This window comes from Gymnoscopelus braueri (assembly GCF_963280865.1).
Source record: "Gymnoscopelus braueri genome assembly, chromosome: 6".
Taxonomy (NCBI): Eukaryota; Metazoa; Chordata; class Actinopteri; order Myctophiformes; family Myctophidae; genus Gymnoscopelus; species Gymnoscopelus braueri.
The window spans coordinates 278,895-297,914 of NC_137607.1; the positions used below are offsets into that span (position 1 = coordinate 278,895).

Consider the following 19,020-nt stretch of genomic DNA (forward strand, 5'->3'; position numbering starts at 1 on the left):
TCTGATAATCATCATCGTAAGCCTCATCCTACCTAATTTGCATCATGTTCCCTAATTTGCATCATGTTCGACATGTATTCAATCATTGGCTGTCCTGGCTGTCCTTCACTCCTTTAAGCCAATGGGGAGACGGCCCGTCCTCCGCAGTAACCGCCCTCCGCTCCCTTACTTCAACACCGCAACAGTTGCAGAGAGACAGTGCTGGCCTCAGGCAACAGAGGTAGCCTCAATGCTAGCGTGCTTCATTAGACCTAGTTTGGCTATTAAGTTATTATTTGGCCATGTTCACATTGACTTTAATCTTCGCTATTGTTGGGAAGACCCGTGTGGTGTCTAAAAATGTTGCCACCACTTATATAAACAAGTAAGACGCGCGAACGCTGGAAGCGAACGCAGATTGACTGTGGCTGCTATATTTCAACCACACTGTAGTAGTGTACTCTGCCGCACTCTGCCGGCTGTATACAGGCAGTGCAGCTGCTGGCATTTCAGCACGGAGTTTCGAGTCACATGGGGGCGCGAGCCAATGAGAGCGTGAGTCACATGAGAGCGTGAGTCACATGAGAGCGTGAACACAGAGACACAGACGGAGACACAGACGGAGACACACACACACAACCCAAGCACGGTGACATAGTATGCTCCTCTTGGTCGGAGGCGGCACCTGGTAGAATATGACTTTTGTCATTTTGTTCTTGTTTTACTTAATTCTTTATTGAATTATTTCTCTCACATCATTATGGTTATTTCATGGTGTGGAGTAAAGGCCCTTTACTCTGTGTGTGTGCATCCATTGACATTATCAGGTGGGTCACCAATTTCATTCAATCAGGAGAGAACCTATTTTTCAGCTTCAAATCTATAGGGTTCCAAAAGAAAAGTTGTCACTTCTGACACAACTTGTTTATCCTGTACGAGTTCTCTGTCCTGACTGTTAGGTCATTCTGACCTCTGACCTACACGTATGTTCTGTTTACTAAAGACTGTAAGTCTGCTAAATGCCTAAATTGTAAAGAGCTGGAGAAATGTGGAAATGCCTGTTCTAAACAATCACTTTGTAGCAATGATTACCCAGTGAAAAAACGGTGTTGTAACTGTCCCAGAAGGAGAGACGGTGGTTTCAGTTATAATTATAGATATGTTTTGTTTATGTCAAATTCATGTAGGCCTACACACTGGGTTAAAAAGATTCATTTCAACATGAATAAATAGTTCTAAAAGGTACAATACATATATTAAAAAGGTCTATATTACAAGGGTTTAAGGTCAAAATGCTGTGCCCTTTGCCTAGAGGATTTGTGGTAATCACAGAGTCACATGATCAGAGTGAAGCTGTCAATCAAAGTCAGAAGCAAGCTGAGTTGATCCAGAGAGGTCACAGAGAGGTCACAGAGAGGTCACAGAGGTCACGTTTAAGAAACTCCAGAGAGAGAGAGAATAATATTCTGCACATGGTTCAAGAGGCGCACACGGTAAATGCTTATTGTATTTGTGCCTTTCATTGATTTATTTGTCTATTTGTTGTGTTTTATTGTAATGTACAAGTTAAAGGAGAATTCCGGACATTTAAAGTGTTATCTTTGATGTGTCGTTACTCACCTACTGACGTAAAAAGTGGCCTTGTTTTTTTCCATAGATTCCCCTGTCGTCATATTTTCAACCCCCTCCGTTGTCATAATGGGAGCGCGTGGTTTAGGGAAATTCGTCTATTATAACCGATGCAAAGTTATTTTTTTCACTACTACTACTCATTGTAGAGTCTCATGATAGTCAAACATGCGCTGAAAGTTCCTGAGAGGCTACCGCTAACCGCTAACGATTTAACACTGGTTGCTTGTTTTTTTACCTGGCAACACCAAGTTGCCAGGTTCTGGCAACTTGGTTGGTCTGACTAGTGGCTTCCGCGTGCGGTTAGGGTTAGGGTTAGGATTAGGTATAGGGTTAGTAACCGTCGGAAAGGCGACATGTCGGAAAGCCGACATGTAACCCTTGCAGCCCATTACAGAAAAAAAGCCTGTTTTTCAAGTATCACTTTCTGATAAAGACCCGCTTTCTGTTGATGTAAGTCAATCTAGTTGTATCGCCCCATCCTTTTACTTTTCTTTTTTTTTTCAAGGAACCCAGGGTGGTGAAACAAATATTGATTCAGATGTGGAGGAAATCCCTACCGAGATGTTTGTGATGACGTCAAGGAGAAAATGGTGTGTGTACAGTGTTGTTCATGTATTATTTACTAAATCAAATCAAATCAGACCTCTGACATAAGCCACCTCTTGTTCTTTAGCAAACCTGCCCTGTTTGTGAACAGCAGTTTCCACCATATTTGATCCTCTATCATGCAAGTTCATGTGGCGAAATCTGGCAATACGAGGTAATCCAATCTATTTGTATTTGGGAAGGTCCTCTTAATGTAAAATTAGGGATGGGCATACTGGCCAAAATCATTAAAATACTGTCCTGACCAGTGAAATTCAAATATTAAGGTTTATTGGGAATATGACAGACATGTTTCTTGTCCTCTTTCCATTAATTATTGTGTAGGCTGCCTGAGCTGAGAACTTGTTTGTGTTTGAAGTTGTTCCTCCTTATGTTTTTTAGTACTGCATATGCTAATGTTCTGTATATGCTTCCCCTATTCTACACAAGCAGAAAACATGGCACCTAGGTTACAGTGTTGATTTTGTCGACTGAAACTACGACGAAAAATGTGCTCCTCGGAGCACAGGTCTCCGCCAGGTCAGGTAGGTTATTGTGGCCTCCTGGTGGCGCTACAATAGGCCAATGTGAAAAGGGTGCCATTTGTTCTTAGGTCTTGCACGGCAATCGGACACTGCATTCATGATTTGAGGCATTTTGTTCAAACAAATTGTTTTGCTAAATTAGACCTGCTGGTGGCGCTATAACAGGCCAATGTTAAAAGGTAGCATTTGTTCCTCAACATAGTGTGAATGTGCGTGCAAAGTTTGACCGCAATCGGGCGCTGCATTCATGATGTGCGGCATTTTGTTCTAAACGGGCCACTCCTGCAAACTTTAGATCGGGATGGAATATGAAAAATTAAACAGATCCATCTTGATCACATGACTATAGACATCATGTGTACCGATTTGCATGAAATTTGGATAAAATTGGAAGGAGTAATGTAAAGAAATATGTTTTACATAAGTCGGCCTCCTGGTGGCGCTATAAAAGGCAGATGTGAAAAATGCAGGGCAAAGGTTTTTCCTTGACCTCTAGGGAGTGCGCATACAAAGTTTTACACAGATTGGTGCAGTTATAGGTAAAAACACAAATCAGGCTGTTATAGCGCCACCATGAGGCTGATTAGAAAAATCTCAAGTGGAATTTCTTCCTCGGCATAGTGGGAATGTACGTGCAAAGTTTCACGGAAATTGCATGGTGTGTTCATAATTTGAGGCATTTTGTTCAAAACAGAGCAGTCCTGCAAACTTTGGAAGCCATTTTTAGCCAATCAGGATGGAACATGAAAAATCTGAAAGATCCGTTTCGTTTAATGACTATAGAGATACTGTGTACCGATTTGTGTGATGTTTGGACAAAATATGTAGGAGTACTGTGAAAAAATGTGTTTTGCAAAAAGCGGCCTCCTGGTGGCGTTCTAACAGGACCATATGAAAAAATTGGGACAGAGGTTCTGAATTGGCATCCAGGGAGTGTGTGTGCACAGTTTCGCTGCGATCAAGCCAACGGTGCGGGAGATTAGCTGTCCACAGACGGACAGACGGACAGACAGACGGACGGACGGACGGACGGACAGGGGGTAAAACATACTCTCTCGCCCTGCCTTTCGGTCTGGCGGACACAATAAAATAAAAACTAAGCTACGATGACTAAGACTAAATATATTGACAATTTCGTCAACAAATAAAAACTAACAACACTAACATGTTAGTGAGGGATCTAGTGGAGAAGAGATCCAGTAGAACTAAAAGACAAGTCATTTTACGTTTGGTTGCGCTCTGTGTTGCGCTCTGAAAATAGCAGATCTACAAGCTCACAACGCGTCGCAGCGCGACGCGTTGTGAGCTTGTAGATCGGCTATTTTCAGCACGCAACCAAGTGTAAAATCAGCCATTACCACGCCATCAAGGCGACGCCAAAATACATTTTAGTCGACTAAATCAACAGTAGATTTAGACGACTATAATCTTATGATATTTACTCGACTAAAAGTAGACCAACAGTAAAACATTTCAGGTGACTAAAATATGACTAAAACTAAATGGAATTTGATTCAAAAGACTAAAACTGAATCAAAATTAGCTGTCCAAATCAACACTGCTAGGTTACCTGAGCAGCAGGAGCATGGGGGACCAAGTTGTCACGAAAACCCATAGGCCGTGGGCCGAGTGCCTCTATCTGCTTTAGTTTTTGAGTTGATGGTTGATCCCCATCAAGGAACTGGCTAATGTTTTAGTATTGTGTAGACATATTGTGGAGCAATTCATAATAAAAATGTTTCGCTATTATCCGTTTCCCTGTAAAGAGAAGAGTTTTTCACTGAGACATTAAATAGTCCCTGTAGCAGCGCTTTGAGTTTGAGGCACCGTCTCATCAACACAGCCGAGCTATCAAGTGCGCAGTGGAATGAATTCCAGTGGGCTATATGCTCCGTCGTACGACCGTGTCACGTGGCCTAAATAACTGATCTACAAGCTGACAACGCGTCGCGATGGCGACGTGTTGTGAACTTGTACATAGGCTATTTTCGCCGTGCGATACCTTCGTACGATAAGTATAACATACACTGGACTGTTAACGAAATGGGAGTAATTTTACTTTAACACAGGAGGATATTTATAACCTTCTAACCATTGATCAACCGTAAGTCCACCAAATAAGTCAAAATTAACAACATAGTCCATTTTGCATAGCTGTTTGTTCTCCGGTGGCGGCGGTGGGTCAGGCTATGCAGGCTCTGTCTGTTTGTTTTCCTACCGTGGGACAGCGTGACTTCACAGCACAGCTGTGCGCTATATGGTCTAATCAGGTGCGGACTGCAGTACGGAGTGATTTATTAATGTGATTAGGCCCGTGCTATGATGCTGGTTTGAAGCACGGCTAGAAAGCTATTTCAGCCAATCAGATTGCTTTGGTCGGAACTACCTGTTGTATAATCATTGTTTATGAACACGGTTTTGCCTTCCAGGCTATTGTCTGTCTTATTGTCTCCGCCAAACGTCATGCAAATCGGTACACACTATCTCTATAGTCATGTGATCAACACGGATCTGTCCGATTCCCCATATTCCATCCTCATTGGCTAAGGTTCGCTTCCAAAATTTGCAGGATTGGTCCGTTTTGAACAAAATGCCTCAAATCATGAACTTTCCATGAAATTTCACACGCACATTCCCACTAGGCAGAGGAAGAAATGCCACCCTTTTTCACATTGCCCTGTTATAGCGCCACCAGCAGGTCTAATTTAGCAAAACAATTTTTTGGAACAAAATGCCTCAAATCATGAATGCAGTGTCCGATTGCAGTGAACGACCTAAGAATAAATGCCACCCTTTTCACATTGGCCTATTATAGTGCCACCAGGAGGCCACAATAACATACCTGACGTAACAGACCTCTAGTTTTAAAGGATTTTGTGTGTCTGTTTGTGACCCACTTTACTTGATTGTATCACCTGTGTAACTAGCAATTGAGGGGTAATCAGTCTGCACCTGTGTGAGGGAGAGAAGGCAGAGACATGTTTGATGTGCAGAGAGATGTAGACTGTGTGGTTTAACACTACAGAAGAAGCATTGTTTGTAAGTTTTATGTTTATTGAAATGCTGTGATGACAATTATTTGATTGCCTTTTGATGCCTGTACACATCATGCTTAATCCCTGACTCCGGTCTCTTTTTTGAATGGAGTTTGGCTGGCTGCCTCATTGTTGTTGCCTAACACTTCAATGAGGGCAGTACAAACACATTATCAAATGTTTCCAACCTGAAAAGTTGCTCCAGAATAATAAAACTTAGATATAATATCACTAACTAAACACTACTTATTTTCAAAAACCTGGCAACCCCATGTGAAGTATAAACCAATCAAAGCTTGTCTACTGTATTGTGCAATTCAGTTGGCCAATCACGTTCTTCGTACCACTTGAAAAGCAGAACCAGGAAATACAGCTCAGATGGAATCAAGAAAACAACAGATAGAGGTAATATTTGTTTTGGGATGATTGTTGGACTTATTCTTATGAAAATGTATACAATGGATGCAGACAATAGAATGAGCCGTGTTGATGACGGCACATTATGATATTAAGCATCAATATATTATATCATTATATAACGTTAGTATTGCGCAGGATGGTTTGCAGATGCAAATTTTGTTTTAACAACTGCTGCAAATGCTTAAGATACTATTAAGCAGTGACCAATCAATATGTACCCCTTTATAAATGTCTCGCTCTGCTACACTATTTTGCCTCATTATTTTATTGATTCCCATCTGGTATCATTTCTGTTAAGATCTCATCACTGTGCATCTGTTGTCAAAGTTGGTGTTTAAATTATAGTTACGGTTGGTGATTTGTTCTTTCTCTCTTGACAAGTTCTAAGCTAAAGTTAACAGTTGTTAATGTATTTAGTTGGGTTAAATTACGTTTGTCTGTCAAGCAAATGTGTGTGCACTCATGCTGCATTCGTTATTTTGTACAGTGTTTGTTATCTCCATCTTATGTTTGTGTGCAATAACCACAAACACAAGCAAATCCTGCTTCATACATGTCCTGACTGTAGGTACCATTTCATAAGACCTTCAAAACAGTAGACAAAAAATATACATAATCAGATGCTAGTTAATGAATCAACACCAGACAAAATCACTTGAATAATATGAATCAGTGTTGTGAAGCTACATTTAGGCAGAATTATGCTCATCACAGAATCTGACTGGTTTTTCTAAACATGTTAATGGGACACAATGTATTGATACGGTATTGAATCTAGATAACACAGTTTTGACTTAAAATAATCTACAGAGCCCAAGTATTTGTGCAGAACACCTGAGATTAAATTCTATAAACCTAATTAGATGTGGTAATGTTTCCTCTTTACCCAGGTAGCCAGCCGACTCGGCCCGATTCCGGCTGAGTTCTGGCAGTTCTGGCTGACTGTCGGCTTCGGTTTGCCATAAGTGAACCAGATCTGGGCCAGATCTGTTTGCCAGATTTGGCCCAGTTTTGGATGTGTGCAATCGGCCCGATTTTGGTCAACTTCTGGCAGATTGGCACATAAAAATAATAGATTTAAATAGACTTGATTTCCATTCTCTGTATTAACTAATTGATATTTCCTTCAATATGTGATATTTATTTTAAAATGGGACAACATAAAAATAAACTGTATATTAGTAAACTATTTATATTTTTGATGTGCAAAATAAAATATATTTTTCAAACATACTCTCAATTTATTATAATCAACATCATTATTGTTTATCATTTATTCATATTATTATATATTGTTCATACTACTATTATCGTTATTATAATCATTATTGTTATGAGTATGATTGTGATAATCATCATTATCACACACACACACACACACACACACACACAGGCGGGATTTGTATCGTATCCATGCGTCATGACGTCAGAGCGTGTCAGCCCAGAGCGCGCATTCTGTGTTGGTTGGTTGCTGCTAAGAAGACGGACGGACATTCTCACGGTAATAATGACTATAATTCATATCACTCACACAACTTCTAAGAATTAAACTGAACTGTGGCCGCAGCGTCGGATATCTTATATGCATGCCCCAGTATTTACTGAAGTTTTTGCAAAGTATTTTAAGGTTCACTTGTTTGAAATTTACAGCTGCGTGGATGATGCTAACGCTAGCATTGGCTAGCATAGCTGGTCGCATAGGTAGCTCGAATCACAGAATTTCTGTCTGTAGCACGGCACGGTGCGTGTTGTGAATGAGAACTTGTGTATTACATTGGTTTAGTGGTGTAGACGTGAGTTGGCTCGTAACTTGTGTGTTGTGATAGTTTTGTTTGTTTAATAGTTTAGTTCGCTGTACAAAGTATTGTAAACGGGGCCTATTTGGTTATTTCCTGTCTAGTATCGGAAACGGAAATAGAATGTGTTCGTGCGTGTATGGGTATGTGAAAATGGGGCCGGATACAGTTCTTGATTACGCGGGCTTTAGACCGGATAGGACGCATTAAAAGTTGAATAGACACAAGGCTTTTCACCAACACAAACCACGTTGTTTGACGAGCTCGCAAATCGGCTCTTTTAGCCCCATATATGTAAGTGTTTCTCCTCTTTATATTAATACACTCAGTGTTTATGGTTTAAACCTAATGGCATAATTTGGTGTTATAGCCTACAATGTCAAACTATCAGAGTGTGTGAGCTTGTAGATGGCTATTTCTTGCGTTTTTTGTTTTCTTTTAATAGCAGATTTACAGTGCTTTGTGAGGTTACTATTTGTCATGAAGTGTGTAGGACTTAAATTTAACTCCTGCTTTTGGTAGTGACAAACGATTGAATGTTGAACAGAGTTGCAACACCAACCATTGACAGCCCATACATCCAAACAGAAAAGTCCTATCTTATTGTATTAAACAACATTGTAGCTGTATGAAAGCTTAAATGGTCCTCTTTCTATCTGCAAAGTGTTTCGATTAAAAGAAAAAGAAAAAAATGAGCTACTTTCTATGAAATGCTGTGCATGTGATTTTGTTTGGAAGTGATTAGTTTGGAAGTGTCCTGTGTACCACCTGTTTCTAAATTGCATATAATGCTGGAGGTAGCAGGTTGCAGCAGCCAGGCTGATTGCTGCTGTGTTCATTGTGAAGTCACCATAATATGGTGACTTCACAATGATGACTTCAGATGTTTACAGATGGTATACTTTGAATGTCATAGAATCAATTCTATTTTATTAATGGCAGATCTACAGTGTGCTAGTGAGTGTTGTGAGCTTGTAGATGCTTGCTAGGTATTTGGGGGGTGTGTTATAGAGACGTCATGTGAAGCACATGGATGGTCCTCAGATAAAACCACTCCAGCTGGCAGTAAGGAAAAAAATGCCTCTAAATGAGGTTTGACTTCTGTGATTTTGTGATATCACTAACACTAATTTAATTTGCCTGCTTCCAGCGCCACCCTACCAAGTGACTGTGGAAAACCTTGCCCGCTTACAGCGCCACCCTACCAAGTGACTGTGGAAAACCTTGTTAACCTGCTGAATCCAGGTTCGCAAGTTCATACTCTTTTATTAACCACAGACCTTATTTTATGCATTTAAGCAAAAAGGCCATGTTAAATCCCATAGGCGACATTTTCAAATGCGAGCCAACATGGCAAAATTTACTTTACCCAATGATATGCAACAGTTCAGTAATTCACTAAAATACATTTGCAAAATCATGTTAATTTGGTTTTCTGTCTGTTTAATCAATGTTAACCTAGCTTGTTCTAATCTCTCCCTCTTTCCAGGTCCACTTCTGGTGGGGACTGCACCTGATCCTGGGCCCATTTTGGCTGGTATGTATGTACACATTTAGATTTCAATGTACCCTTTGATCCTAGGTTTAGATTTTTCTTGCAGTGAAGTGAGAAGGGTCTATGGATTTTATCTGATTTGCACTGTTCATACTAGCGGTGACTGCATGGGGCAGCATCTGTGTGCCAATGGGCCGCGGTGCCGACAGTCTGCAGTGCCGATGGCTCGCTACCTTGGGCAGACTAACCCTTCATCCTAAACCTAACCTCCCAGGTGGCAGAGCCTCACCTCTAACCCCTACCCTCAGCCTAAACCTAACTTCACAGGCAGCGGTCTTGAGTGGATCCTAACCCTGCATCACAGGCTCTCTAAGCGGACCCCATCGGCATTGTGAACCGTCGGCACCGCAGGCTGTCGGTACAGCGGGTGGACCCCGACTGCACATGTCGCAGCCATCGTGTGCTAGTCTACAATTCACCCCAGTGGGACTGGTTTCACAAAGATTTTAAACTGGTCTGTATGAGGGGGTGTTTTCGAAGCATGGAAATGGTGATCACACTGGCCAGTTTGAATGCCTAAAAAAAAGCCATTGTTACCTACTTGTGGTGTATTTGAATGTTTTCATTGCAACGTATGTCAGTCCATTTTTCCATGTTTACAGTGTTTTCCCGGGAGTGGTGATCTGAGGGACTTCTGCAGATTTTCGGGGTCTTAAATTCGGGGTCTGTTCTGTACCTGTCGGCCATAATGACTGAGCGTTACTCGGAGTACAGTAAGTCATCAAATCGGAGAAAAAAGGCGAGATCTGCAGTCAATTCACGTCTACAACCACATTCTGCAAATATTCACACCTCTATAGATGAACCGGCTGAATGTGCTGATCCTGTGGAAAGTGGTCATCAACTTCCTAATTTAGTTGAACAAGGTGCTGAGTGTGGTGATCAAGTTGAAAATGGGGATCACAGTGGTCAGGATTCAGAGGAAGTGGATTTTATGGACACTGAATGCACAGCAGAGGTTTATCCTGAGACAGTGGGGGACTTTGAAAATGGGGTTGAGAGCGATGATGATGATGAAATTCAACAGCCGACTCTAGCTACTAGCTTGATGAACTGGGCCGTGGAATATAGTATCACTCTGGTTGCATTGACTGCCTTGTTGTCAGTGTTGAGGCATCACCACCCATCCCTTCCTAAGGATGCTAAAACACTCCTCCGTACCAGCAGGAATTATGTGATCAAACAAGTTGCGGGTGGTACCTACTTTTACTTTGGGATTGTAAATGCTCTGTCATGTTTCTTGAACAAGACTTGGTCGAAAATTCCAGATCGGCACACAATCAAACTACAACTAAATTTTGATGGGCTCCCTCTTTTTAAGAGTTCAAGTATCCAGTTATGGCCAATTTTGGGGTTAGTGCAGGGATTTGGTGTAAAAAAACCTTGCTTGATTGGCTTGTTTAGTGGAAGATCAAAACCACATCCTCTGAGAGAATACTTGAGAGATCTAGTGACAGAGATACAAATCGTAGCAGCCGGCTTTACATTTAAAGGAAAAACACTGTTCATAAAAATTGCATCAGTAATGTGTGATGCTCCTGCACGAGCATATATAAAAGCTATAAAATCTCATACTGGATATGCAGGCTGTGACAAGTGCACAATACATGGGCTTCATGTAGATGGCAGAATGACTTTTCCAGACACCAAAAGCTCTGCTAGAACAGATGAAAGTTTCAGACTTCAATTGGATGAGGAACATCACAGAGGCATCTCCCCACTTACAGAGACTGGCATCGGAATGGTTTCTATGTTTCCCCATGATTATATGCATCTTGTCTGCCTCGGAGTCACAAGAAAGCTCTTAGAGCTGTGGGCAGGCAGCAAGGGCCGTCTTAGTTACCGCTTGCCATCCGTGAAAGTAAATCTGTTGTCAGAAAGACTTTTGTCTTTCAAATGTCACATGCCCAATGAATTTGCTCGAAAGCCCAGATCTGTTGAAGAGAGACATAGATGGAAGGCAACTGAATACAGACAATTTCTATTGTATACTGGGCCAGTTGCACTACTTGATGTCGTTAGCACACCAGTCTACAACAATTTCATGTTGTTATATGTTGCCATATCGCTATTGGCATGTCCAAAGCTGTGTGTGCTCTTCAGTGATTTTGCTCAAACTTTGCTTGTGTCTTTTGCAGAACACTTTGGACAGCTTTATGGCAGGGAAAATCTTGTGTACAATGTGCACGGCCTTACACATCTCAGCGATGATGTAAAAGAGCATGGAGAATGTTTGGACAACATATCCGGGTTTCCCTTTGAGAATTATCTTGGTCAAATAAAGAAAATGGTCCGCAGCCCCCAGTTCCCAGTTGCGCAAGTTGTGAGGCGAATGTCAGAGTCTGACAATGCAGTTTGTTATTCAGATAAAAATGAAAGCAAATTCAGAAAGCCACACAGTGAGGGTCCGCTGCCATCGCACATCACATGTGCAGCCATGCAGTACAAAGAGATTCGTCTTCCACAATTTTGTGTCAAGGTATTCACGGGTGATAACTGCATATGTTCTAACGGTACAGTTGGCATCGTCCGGAATATCTTTGTGGTTGATGAGGATCCATATTTGGTGTATAATGAGTTTACCCATTGTTCAAGCTTCTTTGACTACCCGATAAATTCATGCCAACTGGGAGTGTTCCTTCTTGCAGACCTGTCTCAGGAACTAAAATGCATTAGGATGGATGAGACTGTGACAAAGTATGTACTCCTTCCATTCAGAAACAAATTTGTGGGCATGCCATTTCTCCATTTGTCATAACATATTAATTTGAGCACGTCCTCAATCCTTTTGGGCCATATGAAATCTGAAAAATGTGTAAATATATTTCTGTCAAATGCTAGCATAGTCTGGCTGCCAATGACTACAGCTGGTGAGACTAATTCACAGAGACACTGAGCCAACATGGTACAGCTGCCATGAACTAATGCAGATGCCTGGACGATGAATACACTGGATTATATGTAACACGTGTGGAGCTGTTAGAAAGCGAAGAGGCACCTAACCTTTTTCCTGGATATTGCTAGGTGGACAATGCTAGTTACTAGTTACAAGCCCACAGTGAACATTTAGACCTGGACTCTGATGGATTTTCCATAACAAGATATCAGACCTTATTATCATCACTGAAAATGGGAGTCGTGCATATCCTTTGAACTGCAGAATCAGAACCTGGACCAAGCTTGAAGTGTTCCAAGCCGAAAGCCACGCTACAGAACTGAGTGGAGCGAGTGTCCCATATCTCAGCTTGAACGCCCACGCCAAGCAGCGGGAGGTTAACAAGAAGACAAGTAACTGTGAGTTACCTGTCATGAAGAGTCAGGTGAAATGGCAGGACACATAGATAATGTTTCAAAAGGTTTAATCCGACACCAGCAGTATAAAACGGATGTTTCAGCCTTCTGCTTAAATGTTAAAGCCTTAAAACTGCAGTAGGCGATTTTTAGGATTTTATGTGTTACAATAAGTGTTAAATGGCTCTATATTCTCGTAGAGACTCAAGGGTGTCTGCGTTGCATTCAGGGTGAAGAAAATATATAGTCCTTTATAGGTATCATGATCTGACCTTTAGTTTCCCAGAAAATGTCAATGTCAGGGCTGTGGAAATTTTGGCTGATACCGATAACCGATATTAACAATGCAGCACCAATGCTAAAATGACTGACATCGGCTAGGGGTGTCACGATTCTCCAAATTCAATTTGACTTTACATTTTAAGGTCACTGCGATTCTCGATTATCGATTATTTACTGTATATCTATTCGTGTTTGTTTGGAATATATATATAGAAGTGTTTGTTTGGATTTCGGCTTCATGTAAGTGGGGTGGAAAGGCAGAAATAACACTGGTCTGGGAGAATCGCGATCCTGTTTTTAAGTACAACGTTTGAAATCGAATGCTCCTTTCGAACGAATTTCGATTGAGAATCTAAATCGTGACACCCCCCAGCATGGGCTGATACAATATGGTTGTCGATATAGCCCTAGTTCCCAGTATATACAATAATACTGTCAAAATGTGTTTTCTGTAAACGTTAAATTTCTGTATTTTTTATCCCTTTCAATTTGAAGATAATATTCCACAATGTGGTACATTGTGGAATTCCTGGACGAGGGAGGGACGGAGGTTGTGCCAGCCTCATGGGTGCAAGATGGAAAAAGCTTTTGGCCTCCCTACGATTCCAGGGACAGATGCGACCGGGCCATAGTGAGAGAAGACCCTCCAGAGGAATCTTGGACAGCTTACAGGGTCAGGATCAGGGCGTCAAAAGGTATGCTTTAATTATAATTTCATGGTTGGCAACCACAAATCACATTCAATTTATGGGTAACCATAAACAGAGAAAAGTATTGATTTCAGCGTTTAGTAAATTAAATGTTAACTTTTATTTTCAGATACATATAACGAGGCACGGCTGCTGCTCCCAAGGGCCCTTCTTACTTCGGATCTCACTGACGATGAGCACGACGATCGCCCAGCCCATAAAAAAAGGAAGCGAAGGTAATCTAACTTTGTCAGAATCCATGTTTTGTTTGGATATTGTTTATTGCAAGCACAACCGAATGAGTGGGAGAAGTAGAACAGATCTTTTTTTCAGCAGGGAATACATTTGCAGGAACACCGCACTTTGAAAAAAGACAACTTCCGGAGAAATTCACACGGCGGAAGCCCCACCTCTCTAGCCACTCTCTGCCTTAGGTCGTGACCAGGCTTTTCTCTTTGCAGATGAGTAAGCCAGGCTACGTGAGGTTAAGTAGAGGATGGGTCAAATGCAGAGGATGATTTTCCCTGTGGGGATAAATAACGGATAACTTAACTTAGAATTTGTGCACTTCTGTGTATTGGATAAAACATTTCTGAAGTAGAGACTTGTCTTAGTACTGCTTGCTTGTATAGCTAGTAATGAAAACACTATTTTTGTTAATAGACCTAGAATCCTTGACTCGAGTAGTGAAGAAGAGCAACCCAGCAGTCATGAGCAACCCAGAGGGAGAGCTACCAGAGGTCAATCTCCTTTGGCACCTGCACCAGTCATTGCTGCTCCAGTCGCCATCAGACAAGCCATCCCTGCTCTGGCCACCACCCGTGTGTCTACTCCGGCTGCCACCGTGACCAGACCCTTCCATCAGTCTGACATTTCTCCAGGTTTCCGCAGACCTAACCCGGGGATGACTGTGCCTAGCCGTCCTAACCCGGGGATGACAACTCCTCGCCGTCCTAACCTGGGGATGACTACGCCTAGCCGTCCTAACTCTGCCATGCCAACCGCTACCCCGCCTGTGTGTGATCGTAAGTGTCTGACAGCAATTATGACCATTATTTCTGTCTGTGACCAAATACCTCCAGCCTTAACTTTGTGTTTAGTGCTTTGTAGGCTTTTTTATTGTAGTGATGTCACTGTGTTTCCACATCTCAGATATTAACTTGATAAGTGTGTCGTGTTGTATTTTACAGCAGTTCTACGTGAGGTTTTAACGTCCCTTGAGATTATAAAGCAAAACCAGCAAATGATTTTGCAACATTTACAACGGTCTTCTAATCAGCCAACCGAGGTGCCAGAGGTTTTTGGCATTCCTTTGAAATCACTGGATGATCTGAGGAACCTTGAGGAGAGCATTGCTACACAGGAAAACAAAGAGAGACTGGTAGGCGAAATTGTCGCACAATGTCACTTCTTTTTTTTTTTACTATTTCACTAAAGATGTCATATGGATGCCTGTAAAAAGTATTGACCTCCCTTATGGCTCAGGGGTAGAGTTGCCGTCATCAGAACATGGAGGGTTCCCGAAAGGTTCCCGGTTCGACATTTGCAATAGTGACATTTGCGATGAACAATTTTGTCTTTCAGATCACGTTTTTGGGGCTGGCTGGCGGTTTGACCGTAAAGGAAACCGTGTGGAGAATAATGGCAAAACTATTGACCACTGACCTGGCCAAGACTATGAACTGGAGAGGGATCAATGGGAAGAGTGGCTTTGAGCCACTTGCCATCAAGGATGTTGTCCTGAGTAAGTTGTTTTAGTATATAATATAGTAATATAGTTTATTAATTTTCTAAAGCATTTGCTTTCTTAATAATATAAATAAATAAAAATAAATTGTATAGCACCTTTCATGACATGAAAATGCAGCGCAAAGTGCTTTACAGAGCAGAAAAAGAAAAACATGAAAACATTAAAAACATTTAAAACCTCACCATGAAAACGACCAAAAAAAGGCGTAGGTGTAATGGGAGTTTATTCCAAGCCGTCGGTCCGTAGAAGCAGAATGCTGCTTCACCATATTTTTTATGTCATTGTAGGCACATTGAGCAGGTCAGCACTAGAAGACCTGAGGGTGCGGTTTGGAACAAATCTAGACAGACAGTCATAGAGATACGAAGGTGCTAGACCATTGAGAGCTTTATAAACAAGTAAAATAATTTTAAAATCAATCCTAAAAACAACTCGGAGCCAGTGTAGTGAAGCTAAGCTGGAGTAATGTGTTCTCTCATCTTAGTTGTAGTTAAAAAGAGAAGACAAATGCGTGGATCAGCGTGTTTGCATCTTTCAGCGACAGATAGTCTCTCATTTGCGCAATATTTCTAAGGTGGAAGAAGGCAATCTTGGTGACATGATTAATGTGTGTATTAATATTCAATTCAGAATCAATTATCACCCCAAGGTTCTTGACTGAGGTGTTACTTTCTTCAGCCAGGTTACCGAGTCTACTTATTATTGATTCTCTCTGCTCACTAGAACCGATTATGAGAACCTCTGTCTTATTCTCATTTAGTTTGAGAAAGTTCTCACTCATCCAGCATGGGAGTTACGGTGCCAACAGGAAACGTATCCGATGCAGTGCATCATGGAAGCGTCAGATGTTTTGATCTGCGCCGGTCACAAATTGACTTCATCCCTGGCTGCACACAAACGCTCGCAGCGATAAGATTAGGATTTTCTTGAGAATTGCCATAACCTGCCTATTCTTTTGTGTGTGTGTGTTCTTTAAGGAGCTGTGCGCCGCAATACAAGCACCGCAGATGCATCTGATGGCCAAATCGAGGGGTATGTCAAAAGGTGGCTGCAGCTTGCACCAGACCGAGACGGTGGAAGGAGTCGCCGGGCCGAGAGACAAGCCGAGAGACGAGCCGAGAGACAAGCCGAGAGACGCTAATTAAGTAAGTCGTGTTCCAAAAGTGCTTGTCTGAAGTGCCCGTCTGTCTATGTGACGGTCTGTCAATCTGACTATGTATCTGTCGGACCGTCTAAAGCTGATACACTAAAATATAATTCCCCTGATTTTAGCTGGGATACCCAGTTGGACAGAGTCTGTCCTAGTCTACACTAGTCCACAGTAGTTGTGCGCAGTTGGGCACGATATTGGTTTATTCATGACGATACGATTCAATCATTTAAAATCGATATAGTAACTATTTAGCAAAGAAATTAAATCTGTGAGTCTGTGTGTATAGACCAAATTCAAATAACTGACGAGTTGTACCTGTCTTATTTCACAGGACACTATTGGAGGGGGGTTCGTGCCACACAGGCATTCGTTGGTGAAACAGCTGCAACAGCAAGGAGCATGGAGGATATTGGAGCCCTCAACTGAACTTTTTTTTTTTTTCTGAAGCTGTCTTCATTTGACATTTGAGACAATATGACCTTTATTTGTCTAAGCTTAAATCCGGGGTTTAAAGTGATGTTTGATGCGGTACAGCTCCCAGACCTTCCCCGCTCTCCCCCACCCTCCCGGATCTTGCACTGTGACTGACGAGAAAGAAAAAGCCAGACGAGGAGGCTGTGTTGAAGGACTTGCAAAGTCGACTGTGGTACAATTCACTTTGTAATTGTTCGCTTTAAAGGGCAAGACCACTTTGGTAGAGGTTTGGGTTGTGTAGTTACCTTGCCATGATGTAACTCCAAAGGTGGGCAAGAAAAAAAAAATTGCTCCATTGATTAGAAATTGATAATTCAAAATATGCTCCCCATTGACTTACATTGTATGGTAAAACAGCTCTCAAAGTCACTATTTTAGCATGTAAACAAACGCAAACAAAGTTGATTCAGACAATATAGAACATCACCAAACCCAGTACTGTTTTCTTTTATATAAAAATGTCAACTTCCTGTTGATTTTACCATTTTTAATAAGTAGAAAACCTGGACTGGATCCGCGGATCCGGATCCAGATCTTCAAATAGTAAAATCAACAGGAAGTTGACATTTTTATTAAAAAAACAAACAGTACTGGGTTTGGTGATGCTCTATATTGTCTGAATCAGCTTTGTTTGTGTTCATTTATGTGCTAAAAGAGTGACTTTGAGAGCTGTTTTACCGTACAATGTAAGTCAATGAGGAGCATATTTTTGAATTATCAATTTCTAATCAATGGAGCAATTATTTTTGATTTCTTGCCCACCTTTGGAGTTACATCATGGCAAGGTAACTACACAACCCAAACCTCTACCAAAGTGGTCTTACCCTTTAAGTGTTTCATGCACATTCATTCATGTTTTCTGGGCGGGTGGAACTGAGTTTCTGGTTCTTGTTAAATGTTACACATTTGTTTGGTTACACATTTGTTTGGTTATGTGACATGTGTTTTGGCAGGCATTAATACCAAGTATTAATAATGTTACAGTATCTGTATAGTAACAGCATGAATGTCAATGCTGTGAAAGCCTCGTTTTGGCAGGCGTCATTTGAAAAGTTTATTTGTAATAAACTGATACTAAATGTTATAGTTGAGTGTCACTTGTTTTATTGATGTTTGAGTTTACTTCAATATTTGCCTATGGCAGAGCTTGGAACAAGCTTATCCATAGGCAGATATTGGAGTAGCTCTGGCTTACATATGGGCTAGTTATGGCAAAAATTGCACGGCCCAGTTCTGGCAATATTATTGGGGTGATTCCGGCCCAATGCTGGCAATGCTGGTTCAGTTTCGGCAGCCGGACTCGGCCCAGTGTACTCGGGCCGATTCTGGGGAGTCATTCCAAACAGGTCTGGCCCAAGTCCGGCAACCGGACCCGGGCCGAGTGATTTCTTCCGGCCTGCCGGATCTGGGCCGGAATTGGGCCAAACAATTTTGGCTACCTGGGTAGTGACCTTTGATGTGTGTGTGTTGCAGGCTGTATGGAGTGGCTCAATTGCAGAGGTGCAAGAGGTGACAAACAACTGGATCTGGGAAATGAATGTGACATGTTTGAAGAAGAGTGGATTGTGTGTCACGTTTGCAGTCTATGAGAGATGGGTCGACATGATTATGAAGATCTATGTGTTAATGATTGTGTAGAAATTATTAAAATATATTCATAAGCTGATAGAAACTGCCCTCATCGACTTCAATGCATTCGAGTGAACTTCAGGTGCCAGTTTTCCTCACAGTGCGTCCATGATACATGCTATGTTATAGAACATCTGTCCTAGTGGTTATAGGGGAAGTTCAAGGCTGATCTGATATCCACTCAAATGCAGAAAATATACGTATA

General features: G+C 41.6%; 1 protein-coding gene across 1 annotated transcript; it reads left to right on the forward strand.

Moving 5' to 3' along the window:
• The first annotated feature begins 9,141 nt into the window (after positions 1-9,141).
• On the forward strand, positions 9,142-17,110 carry LOC308086676 (uncharacterized protein). Its single transcript, XM_080430315.1, has 10 exons — positions 9,142-9,237; positions 9,482-9,529; positions 12,708-12,841; positions 13,616-13,815; positions 13,940-14,045; positions 14,473-14,834; positions 15,000-15,190; positions 15,394-15,553; positions 16,537-16,704; positions 17,044-17,110. Exons 4-9 carry the CDS (start codon positions 13,629-13,631, stop codon positions 16,698-16,700), a joined length of 1,170 nt encoding a protein of 389 aa, XP_080286441.1. The 5' UTR covers positions 9,142-9,237; positions 9,482-9,529; positions 12,708-12,841; positions 13,616-13,628; the 3' UTR covers positions 16,701-16,704; positions 17,044-17,110.
• The last annotated feature ends 1,910 nt before the right edge of the window (positions 17,111-19,020 follow it).